Source organism: Galeopterus variegatus, unplaced genomic scaffold, assembly GCF_000696425.1.
Source record: "Galeopterus variegatus unplaced genomic scaffold, G_variegatus-3.0.2 Scaffold529, whole genome shotgun sequence".
NCBI lineage: Eukaryota > Metazoa > Chordata > Mammalia > Dermoptera > Cynocephalidae > Galeopterus > Galeopterus variegatus.
Genome location: NW_007726640.1, coordinates 294,242 through 306,419, shown reverse-complemented (window position 1 = coordinate 306,419; position 12,178 = coordinate 294,242). Strand labels below are relative to the sequence as shown.

The 12,178-nt window shown below is 41.2% G+C and overlaps 1 protein-coding gene across 1 annotated transcript in view; it reads right to left on the bottom strand.

Moving 5' to 3' along the window:
* SVOP (SV2 related protein homolog (rat)) overlaps positions 1–9,465 on the bottom strand; it is a 73,155-nt gene extending 63,690 nt beyond the window's left edge. The window contains exon 1 of the mRNA XM_008569791.1: positions 9,346–9,465. Coding sequence (XP_008568013.1) covers positions 9,346–9,380 — 35 coding nt within the window. The 5' untranslated portion in view covers positions 9,381–9,465. The remainder of the gene's footprint in view (positions 1–9,345) is intronic.
* Positions 9,466–12,178: the final 2,713 nt, after the last annotated feature.

Here is a 12,178-nt window from a genome sequence, read left to right as displayed (position 1 = left end):
AAAAGAAAATAGCAGTGGCATATGTTAAATATATGAGGGCTTCAAAACAGCCTGGCTCACAATTTCTTGGCATTTGTTGTGTGTGTGTGTATATATATATATATATATATACATATATATATACATACATACATATATATATATATGTATGTATATATATGGCATATAATTTACCAAAATAGCAAGGAACATCTATTTTACATAATTTTGCTATTTAAGGCAGAGAAAAACTTGAGGAAATAGCTGTCAACCTAAAGATTTTTTTTTGGTACCATCATGTAATTTATCTTAGAACCTTAAATTAGGGCCTGTGACTTGATTACAGTATTTTGGATAAGGAAGTTTTCTCTCTTTTCATCCGAGCTTCTGGACTTGTAGCCCTGGAGTTCATGAATCTATCAGACTTAAAAGGAAGCTTAAACTGAACTGTGATTATTGTGGAGCAACATTTAAAGTCCTGCATGAAGAGAAGTGGTCTACCCTAGGAAAGAAGAGAGCCTGAGTCTGGCAAATAGACTGACCTGTGTTTGAATCCGCCTTCCCTTGCCATTCAGTAGCTGTGTGAGCATTTAAAGTCCTGCATGAAGAGAAGTGGTCTACCCTAGGAAAGAAGAGAGCCTGACTCTGGCAAATAGACTGACCTGTGTTTGAATCCGCCTTCCCTTGCCATTCAGTAGCTGTGTGACCCTGAGTAGGTCACTTTACCTGTCTGAGTCTCAGTTTCCTCACCTGTAAAATGGAGATGGTAATTCCTACCTCACAGGGTTGCCATGGAGATGAGAGGAGTCAATGTACAGAGATGAGCTGGAAGAACCTGGAACAATCTCTCAGTATTTTAATAAGCATTTATTGAGGGCTGACTATGTACTGAGTGCCAGAATACAAAGGGGAACAAAAGGGACATGGTTCCTGTGCCCACAAAGTGGGTGCTGTAGTTGGGGAGATGGTTAACATACAAGTAAACAGATACATCATTACACACTTGCAAATAAATGTATCTTGAGAAGGAAGCAAATGGGGTGCCATAGTAAAGAACCACTGGGGTGAGGAGTGGTCAGAGAAGACCTTCCTGAGGAGACTGAGGTCAGGGGAACAAGGACAGTCACACACAGATGGGGGGAGAGTAGAGAGAGCAGCTAGTGCAAAGGTCAGAGAAACAGGCTGGAGCATGCAGAGCTCTGGAGACCACTGTGAGGACTGTTAGTGTTATCTCAAGACAAATGGATCACCACTGAAGGGTTTCAAGTGGCAGTGAGAAGGTGGAAGATGATCAGAGTTGAGTTTTGAGAAGGTCACACAGGCATATTCGTCCACAAGAGGAGAAATGTTGGAAAACATTTTAAATATGTTTTATTATTATTTTGGTATGGTTAGGTCAAGAGATCAGGAGAAGAATGCCATTGAAAAGACATACTCAGTTATACTTACAGATCCCAAGAAGGGGCATACCACACCATGGGGGACCACATGGGGAAGTACCAGGGACAGTCAGGAGGCAGAGAGAAAGCGTGGGCAAGAGCTTTTGTTGTGCTTTCCATGGAAAGGATTGGGAGAGGCAGGGTAAGCAGGCTTAGGATTGGCTAGCTTGAGTAAGTTTATCAGACTCTGGAGTATAGGGGCTGTCCTTAGTTGTCTGGTACCTGGATCTGGGGTGACAAGGGCAGGTCAATGTGGCTGAGCATCTGAGAGCCCTGCAAGAACCTAAAAAAGGACGTGGTAGGATTTGTGGGCTCTGGATTGGTAGGTTTGCATATGAAAGGCACACTCACTGGTGAGCTGTTTGCTATCTCTAGGAATTAGTAAACTCTGAGAAAAGCAGACATTTCAGGATCAGCAAGCCCTCAAGATGTCAAAACATGAGAATACAGAAAATCAAAGTCATGGTTAATACTGACATATGGCTAGAGAGGAAGCAGGGAGACCAGGGAAGAGGCTGTGTGGTCAGTGGGCAAGAGGTGATGGTGGCTTGGACTTAGGGCTTGCAGGGGTGGAGGACTGAAGCTTTCATTATATAGGAGTCCTTCTCTCTCCTCACATTCTTCCTATTAGTACAGGGAGACATCTTCATAGAGAGACTCATCTGCAATTCTAACCAGCAGAGGGCCACAATATAACAAGGGTCCACCATTTTGGGGGAACTTGGTAAAAAACACTGACAACCAGCACCACTTAGTTTTGTTCCACATACCTTGGCTATGTGGCACTGGGCTTCTTTGGAGTCTGAAACCTAACCCCCTTAACCCTGGCCTAATGGAGTTAGATGCTGTGCACTTGGAGCAGCAGAACCTGCCAAGGTCACTAACCTATGGACTTGCTTTGTCTCTTTCAAGACAAGACCTGGGGCACTCCCTGATCCATGCGACTTGGGAAGAGCCTTTTCAGGGAACAGACCTCTGTCTTCAAATTTTTGACATCCTGGCATGTGAAAGAAGGTACCTGTTCATCTTGGACCCCAAGAACAGAGCCTGAATTTCTGGGTATAAGGAAGAAGGAAGCAGATTTCAACTCAATAAAAGGAGAAGTCTTCTCAAGCAGAGAAGTTCAGAGATGAAAAAGGCTAATTTAAGAGGTAGTTGGCTCCCCTTCAGGACAGGGATTCCAGGAGAGGCAGGTGTCCATCGGATTGGCTCAGGGGTAATGATATTTAATATTTAGGTATCATTTCAACCTGCCAGGTCCAAGCCTGAGTGCTATGAACTATCTTACATAACAATACTTAACAACCTTTGGAGGGAGGTATTATCAATATCCCCAGCTTACAGACAAGCAAACTGAGGCTCGGAGAGCTTAGACTAATTGGTTCAGGTCTCTTAGACAGTACAGAGTGTACTAGAACCCTGGCCCAAGTAGCTCCAAAACCTGTGATCTTAACCGATCAGCCAATGCTTCTCTAACTGAGGCAAAGAACACCCATAGGGAACTGATTAAAATGTTAATTCCTGGGCCATACTGCAGACCTAATGCTTTTACATCTCTGCATAGTGGGGCCCAAGAGTATAAATTTTAATAAGATGTTGCTGGTGGCCACGTAAGTTTGTAAGTCACTGCTTGATGCCTTCTTGCCCTGAATTGGGGATATAGGGTATGAAGCGCTGGATGTGATGATTTTTAAGGTCCCTTCCATACTCAAATATCTAGAAGGGTATAATTAATGGAAATTTTAGTTCTATGTGGATTTTATTTATTTGTATTTTCCTGCCATGCCCATCAACCTGAATATCAATGAGCTTGTTCCCTGGATAGTAGACCACTAGCTTATACTCCAGACAAAAGATAATGATAAAAAATCAGTAATAGTCAACATTCATGAAGCCCTTACCAGGTGCTGGTAGCTTTGCTAAGCACTTTATGAGCACTTCAAGGAACCCTTGTGTCCTATGAGGTGGGTGCCATTGCTGTCCCCACTTTACAGATGATGAAACTGAAGCCTAAAGAAGAAAAGTAATTTGCCCAAGGTTACCCATCAAGTTAGCAGGGAAGTCAGGATCTGAGCCCAAGTCTACTTGAATGGACAGCCCACTTACTTAATCATTCTCTGACATGGCCTCAGTGGAGGAGGTGGGTAACTCTTCTGATTGGAGGAATAGAAGGCCTGTGCTATAACCTTCCAGGTAATTTGTCTTTGTAACTTATTTATCACTCGTTCATTCAACAAGCATGCAGTGAGGACTTTCTCTATATCAGGCCAATTTCTTGCCCTCATTTCTGGCCTTTTACCAAAGGTACATTGAGGATTGTGGAAGATACACACATTGCTGAGAGAACACGTACCAGGGTTCCAACATGACTAAAATCAGAGAAGTGAGGTTTTAAGAGAAATCCAAAGATGCTCTATAAATAGAGTGACCGAACGATTTATCATCTAAAGAACAACATTTTAGAGCAGTAGTTCTCAACCCGGGATGATTTAGCCCCCCAGGGGACATCAGCAATGTCTGGAGACAGTTTTGATGGTCACGACTGGGGTGGGGATGGGTTTGTGATATCTGGTGGGTAGAGGTCAGGGATGCTGTTAAACATCCTCTGATGCATAGAACGGGACCCCACCACAAAGCATTATCTGGTTTAAAATGTGAATAATATCAAGGTCGAGAAATCCTGGGTTAAGGAGTGAAAGAGATACTACTAATAGTTACTCCAGAACAATCGCCATATCCAGAATGATACCAGGCACACCCATCTAGAGAGCTTAGAATCACAGTCTTTTAGAGCTGAAAATGTTCTTAAACGTGACCCAAGCACCCCTTTATGTTTCAGGGAAGTTGAATAGATTGCCCAAGATTACACTATGACTCACATGTAAATCTGAATAATTCTGTAGACAACCCAGAGAAGACTTTGGCTGGGGCTGTAAAGCCACTCTGTAGGCCAGCAGGCCCTGGAACAATCCTCCCTAAGACCAAACGCCACTCAAGCAATGACCTCTTTGCAGGAAGATTTTCTTTCTTTGGCCTCCAGATGGCTCCCCTTATGTCACTGAAACACACATCCCTTAGGGGTGAAGCTGGCTGGCGTAAAATGTAAATGTGTTTAAAATGAAGGAGTATGAGTGGCTTTGAGCTTGAGGGTTTCAAGGCTTTGGTGCGTTACCTTTGAGGATCCCCAGGCTATTACAATAACTCCTTACTTTGTGCCTGAAGAGGGTGACAATGAACCCCTATCTCTCCTCCTTAGCCAGGGAACCTCCCCTTCTGTCCCACTGGGCCTCAGGGGGATGGGAGCCAGCGAGAAGTCTCACGTGTGCTTTTGCCACCTACTCTGATCCTGTGTTTCTATGCAGAGGTCTCCTCGGTTAGAGGAAACAAAAGCTGCTGCTAGCTCCTCCTCTAGAACTCAAAACACAAATCCTTACCAGGGTTAACGAGGGCCCAAAGAGTTCACCTGGGACAATTTCAAGAACAATAGTCATGTAATTATTGCAGCATTATTCACAATAGCCGAGATAGGGAATCAATCTAAGTGTCCATCAATAGATGAATGGATAAGAAAATGTGGTATATACACATAATGGAATACTATTCAACCTAAAAATAAGAAAATCCTGTCACGTGCAACAATGTGGATGAACCTGGAAGGCATTATGTTAAGTGAAATGAGCCAGGCACAGAAAGACAAATATCACATGATCTCACTTATATGTGGAATCTAAAATAGTTGAACTCATAAAAGCAAAGAGAATGATGGTTACTAGGGGATTGTGGGATGGGGAGGATTGGGGAGATGTTGGTCAAAGGATACGAAATTTCAGTTAGATGGAAGGAATAAGTTCAAGAGATCTATTGTATAACATGGTGATTAAATTGCTAAGAGGGTAGATTTTAAATGTTCTCACCACAAAAACATAAGTGTATGAGGTAATGCATATATTAATTAGCTCAATTTAGCCATTTCACAATGTATACGTATTTCAAAACAATATGTTGCACACCATAAATATATACACTTTTTGTCAATTTAAAAAAGTAACTTTAAAAAATAGTCATGTAGTGATTTAGCCATTTCACAATGTATACATATTTCAAAACAATATGTTGCACACCATAAATATATACACTTTTTGTCAATTTAAAAAAATAACTTTAAAAAATAGTCATGTAGTCAGTAAGTCAAACTGCTGTTTTCCCAACCTCCCTGATAATTTAGCCATTTCACAATGTATACGTATTTCAAAACAATATGTTGCACACCATAAATATATACACTTTTTGTCAATTTAAAAAAGTAACTTTAAAAAATAGTCATGTAGTCAGTAAGTCAAACTGCTGTTTTCCCAACCTCCCTGATCTTTTAACTTCTGCTGCTGATTAAGCCCAGCAGAAATCAGGGGAAGATTCGATGAAGTGATGAACTGAAGCTCAATCTCAAAAGACAGGGTTTGTAAGAAAGGAGAGAGAGAATGGACTGAGCAAACATGAGATGAAGTCCCAACTCCTTGTCATGTACTACAAGGCCCTGTATGGCCTGGTCCCTGTCATCCTTTGCAGTCTTCCTTTGAGCCACCTGTTCATTTTGCTCCACTGGCTGATTTTGACAAACACCATGCTTTTTCTGACTTTAGGGCTTTTACCCATACAGTTCCCTCTTCCTGGAATGCTACATATCCCGTCTCCTTTTCCTGGAAGATTCCTACATGTCTTTGGGGGCTCAGCTCAAATGGCACTTCCTCAAGGAAGCCTTCCTTTATCTTCCCCCACCCCATCTAGAATGACTTTCCTTGCTGCACTAGTCCTTTATAGCACTTAAGAAAATTCTCATAATTATTTGTGCAGTGATGTGTTCAATGTTTGCCTCTCCCACTAGACCAGTGCTGTCCAATAAAACTTGCTGCAATTATGGAAATATTCTAGATTTATGCTGTCCAATATGGTAGCCACTAGCCACATGTAGCTATGGAGCATCTGAAATGTGGTTAGTGCAACTGAGAGACTGATTTTTAAAACTGCTCATATTTTATATTGTATATTATACTATATAAATTATTTCATGTACAAATTACATAATTTAAATTAATTAAAGTTTAATAGCCACATGTAGTTATAGCAAAGACATGTGGCTATCATATAGGACATTGCATCTCTAGATTGTGAGCTCCTTAAGTGCAGGTACCATTGTACCTTGTTCAGTTGTAGAATCTTTCATACCAAGGATGATACCCAAGTAAATCAATGAATGAATGAGTGAATCAATCAACCAATCAATGTATTCTGCAAAACTTGCTTTCAAAAAATCATCCTAGAAAGGGAAAACCCAGAAAAGTCTGACTTACACAAGGTCATACAATAAAGCAGAACTGGATGCAAAATCTCAGCTTCCGAAATCTTCTGTACATGGTACTGTCCCTGAGTGGACAGCAGGTGAAAGATAAGGGTTGTTTGTTGTTTCAATGAACCACCCCAGAACTGAGTGAAGGTGCCTCCAAGTGCAAGAAAGGGCTGTTTTCTTAGGCACCCTCATCCCCTTTCCCCCTCCTCCGACCCTGTAAACTACTTAGTGGGTTATAATCTATTAACACTCAGCTTCCTACAGGACTGAGCCTGTTCCAAAGTCCACTCTTGCCAACCTTCTACAAGGCACTCTGAATTTTTTTTAACCATATTGCGCTCAGGAAATCTGCTGCCTGCAATCTGTGCATAATATTCACAGGGTGTTGTTTTAAAAACATCTAAGTCGTGATTTATAACCCACTCAGATTCACTAGGCTAGTCCTTTTAGCTTACTCTTTCTTATATAAATTGAAGTCAACAAATTTCAGGGCTAATTCTGACTTCATTCAAATATGGTTTGGTGTTTGCAGATTACAATTTTTGGAAGTCCAGCACAGAGAACCTACATATTTTTTTTTCATAAATGATTTTTCAGATATAATATTAATAATAGTTAATATGTGTTGAGTGCTTTGTGTCTGCTAAACATTTAGCACATATCTCATTTGATCTTTACAATAATCCTATGAATCAAGTACTATTATGATCTTTATGGCTAGAGAAACTGAGTCTCAGAAAGGTTAAGTTACTTGTTTAAAATCACACAGCAGAAAGTGGCAGAGTCAGGATTTGGACCCAAGTCTGTCTGACTCAAGAACCAATGTTCTCAACCAGTATACAAGTTGGTCTCTGTAATATGTATTGTATGTATTTATATTCATCAGAAGGAATGATCAAGAAACTTAACTCTGGGGAATAAGACTGGGGTTTGGGAAGAGAGAAACTTACTTTTCATTCTTGTGCTTCTCTTTGAACTTTGTTTACCATATATACTATTTGGTACATTACATTATGTATTTATATAAGAAACTAAATTAAAATTAAAATTAAAATAAGTAAAAACCTCTTTCAATTTTTACTTTTTTTAACTAAGGAAGAAATTGTCATGATAATATCATGTCTATATATTAGTAGATTACATATACACTAATCTTTTGCAAAGTTCATATACTCTGACATTATTTGAAAATTTATCTCAGTACAACTGCAGTTCCAGTATGTATTTTTATTCTAAGTACCAAATTTCATATTTCTGTCTTTGATATTTTTAAAATTTGAGGATAATAGTTTGGTTTTTCAGCACGAGATTTATTTTCAATGAAAGTGGTATGTTTTCTTTGAGAGATTTGCACTCAGACATTTACATTTTTATGTACTCATACATCAACCTCTGGATATTATAACTGAGCATTCCTTAGCATTTGTGAAATAATGCTGTATTACATAACAAAATATGCTATTTGTGGATCAATTAATAAAAGCTTAAAAGTAAAATTTAAATTAATTAACATTTAAAAATGAAAATTAATTTTACACTTATTGAGAAACAAACATTACAATCCCCTTCAGTACTCAGAGCCTCAGAGAGCTGTATCAGTCACACTAAAAGTCACTTGGGAGAATTCCTCAATAGCTTAGAGGAAAAAACACACCATTTTTTAAGTCAAGAAAATACACACATGCTAAATGATAACGTATCCTTTCCAACAAACCCAAATAGAGTCTACTGTTACCATCCAAATGGCTAGTGATTCCAAAAATTAAAGCCCCCCCCAAAATGCTCATTTTAATGCCCCCTCTCATACTCTTGACTTGCTTAACAAATCACCATCTGCTTGTAGTAGGAAAAATCCGTTAGCCCCTCTAAAAGGCCCCTGTCCTTTCCATTGCTTGGTCCTTTTCCCCCAAGATTATCAGAGCAAATTTGGTGTCCCTTAAAAATTCTTATCCTCAAAGGACTGTATTCCTGGTGTTCACAATGGTGAGTCTCACTCTAGCTAGCTGTTACAAAAACCTTTCATTCAGAAGGAGGCAAGAGGTTTCAGCGACAGTGCACAGCCCTCTCATTCACACAGTCATAAACAACAGGACTTCGCCTAAGCCTCTTCTCTGGAAGGGAATCCTGGCTTTTTAGAAACCAGTTTGCAACATCAGTATCATTGCCTTCTGAAAGACCTTGCAGAGAAATTAGGAATTTCACAGCATAGGAGAAGGGCTGGAAAGAACCCATGTCATTGCATAGACTCATCAATCCAGTCCACATTTCAAAACAGCAGCTAATGCTTTCTTAAAGCACAGACCTCAAAATCCCTTTAGGATTGAGAGCAACTAAAAGGGAAAGCATAACATTCGTGGCTCCCCATAAAATCCTGACGGATCTGAAAAAGAGTCACAGATACAGAGGCTGGGATGTTGGGTTAGGAAAATGGCTTGTCTCCTCCGGGCCTAATTCCCTTCTCAGAAACAGTTCCCTTTAAATTCCAGAAGCCGTGCAGAGATGCACCCCCCTTCCCACCCACCGGAGGTTTTTGTTTTTTAAAAGAAAGCCTGTCTGCCTCTTACTCGCCCCCATAATACTCACGGCAGCTGCCTGAGCTGGAATAAGTCCTCCTCCATGTCCGCGCTGTGCCAGGACGAGCCCTTTTCATGGCCCTTACATGGTAGTGGTGGATGATGAGCGCTTGGGGCTTCAGCACCGGGATGCCGGACAGCTCCCGCGCCGCTTCCTCGCTCTTCCGCCGGCAGCTGTTCGGGGGAGGGAGCCGCCGGGGACCAGCCCACGAGACAAAGCCGCCACCGCCAGGAGACCGCGGCGAGAGTGGGCGGAGAGGAGGGGGCGGAGGGCAGAGCAGGCTGTGCGGGGAGAGGGGGCGGGGAGGGCCCTTCTGCTTGGAGGAGCCACAGCCTCTCTGTGGCTGGTGGTGCTTTGCTGGCGTGCCTTGGGGCACAGCAGCCTCAGAAATGGCTGTCGAGGGACCAATGAGCGCCCTTTGGTTGACTACACCTCTTTAATGTTTATTTGTAGGTATTCATTAATGTTATTAGTATGATCCTCTTAAAATCCAGGCTGCTATAACAAATACAGGTATGCATTTAAAATACATATAGTCATGCATTTAAGTACTTCTTATTGAGCACCTTCTGTGTGCCAGTCACTGTAATAGGCACTGGGCATATGACAGAACAAATTGGATATGTCATTGTCATCGTGGAGCTGAAGGTCTAGTGAAGTGAATCAATAAAAAAGTAAATTATGAGAAAGCCAAAGTTCACTCATTAATTCTCTCAACAAGCATCACTGAGTGGTTTCTACAGCCCTGTACCAATGAGCGCCCTTTGGTTGACTACACCTCTTTAATGTTTATTTGTAGGTATTCATTAGTGTTATTAGTATGATCCTCTTAAAACCCAGGCTGCTATAACAAATACAGGTATGCATTTAAAATACATATAGTCATGCATTTAAGTACTTCTTATTGAGCACCTTCTGTGTGCCAGTCACTGTAATAGGCACTGGGCATATGACAGAACAAATTGGATATGTCATTGTCATCGTGGAGCTGAAGGTCTAGTGAAGTGAATCAATAAAAAAGTAAATTATGAGAAAGCCAAAGTTCACTCATTAATTCTCTCAACAAGCATCACTGAGTGGTTTCTACAGCCCTGACTGAGGAATCAGGATAAGACAATGTTTCTGCCTTCCTTTGAGATCCTCCCTGTCTAGTTCAATGGTATCCTTGACCCTCCTCTCTAGAATTCCTGCCTCCTTTAGAACTTAAGCTTTGTGAGACTTCTCCGATGTATCCCAAGTACCTAGAACAGTGCCTGGCACATAGAAGATGCTCATTAAATATTTATTTATTGAATGGTTCTCAATTCGAGCTAAACACAAGAATCACCTGGCTCCCTCTCAGACCAATTGAACTCAACTTTCTGGATGTGGGGTCTGAGCCTGGGTATTTTTAAAAAGCTCCCCAGAAGGCTGGAGTGAAAATCTCTGATCTAGTGTGAACAAATGAAGAGAAGAGAAATTATGCAACAGAAACCTACAAAGATGACCCATGATGGCACCTGGCTGGAAGTATGAGAACAATAATCAAATGGAGGCTCACATGGAAGAGAAGGAAGAAGGAAACATTTTTTTTCTTTAATTGTTGTCTAAGTGGGGGAGAGGGTTTGGGAGAGGGTGCAAGAAAACCAATCTGAGAACTGGAAACAATCTCACATCAAACAAACATCACAATCTCACATCAAGTCCAAAAAGGACCTGAGAATTCAGAGTTGAGTGTGTACCAGGCAACCAAGAACGTGCTTCATCCACATTGTTGCCCTTGATCTTTGCAACAATCCTATGAAGCAGGTATGATTTATACCCTCTTTTTACAGATGAGAAAACAAGACTCAGAGAAGAGCAAGTGACTTGCATGAGGTCGCCCATACAGGAAAGAGTTGATCTGGAATTAACACCCAGGCTTCTCCAGTCTGTTTCCAGAGCCCAGACCTTTAAGTGCTAGGCCTTCTTTGAGAATCTCAAAAGAAACCATCCATTGTGGGTATAGTAGAAATTTTAATTACTGAAACATTGAGCAACTTTAAACAAATTGAATGTTGGGGAAACCAATTAGGCATTGGCACTATTCATCCAGCAAATATTAATTAAACAACTCTGTGCCTTACACCATGATAGTTTGTATCAACTTATTCGTGGCTACTTCTGACCTCACATGGGAGAGAGTCAATTACAACAGCTTGCCCCACCTACACTCATTTCTAACAGAATCTACCTCTGCTGTGCACACTTGGTATCACATGACTCCTATCCACAGCTGATTGGCTCAGGGGTTGGACACTAACCTACAGACATCTAATCCAAATGCGTGTTGGTAGCCCTGGTTGCCTATCTGGGAAAGACAGTTGGGCATTCTGGTACCTTTCAGTGATAGATTCAAATGTCTCCAAAGGCTTTTGCTCTACCTACCCCTCTTTTCCCTCAATCCTTCTAGCCAGGTGGGGTTCTGCAGGGCTCTGAGACTATTCAGTGTGCTTATCCTAATTAGTCCCCTTACCAGCCAATTTTAGGTTAAATTCATTTTTGGAAGTTCAACAGAGGTGCACTCAAGTTCCTTCAGAAAAAGGGAGTTTGAGGCCAGAACTGGAAGAGTTGTCAGATCAGGACCAGCCGCAGGAACTCTCTTCCAAGCTCCACCTCTTACTGGGTGGGTGACCTGGAGCAGGTTATCTAATTTTCTGTGCCTGAGTTTCCTCAGTAATACAGGAATAAATAATTGTACCTACTTCATAGGGTGGTAATGAAGATCAAGGATAAAATACATACATATTGTGGGGCACATATTAAAGACACAATAAAGTGTTAGCTGTTATTATTATGTATCTCTCTTTGCCCCTATCCCCAA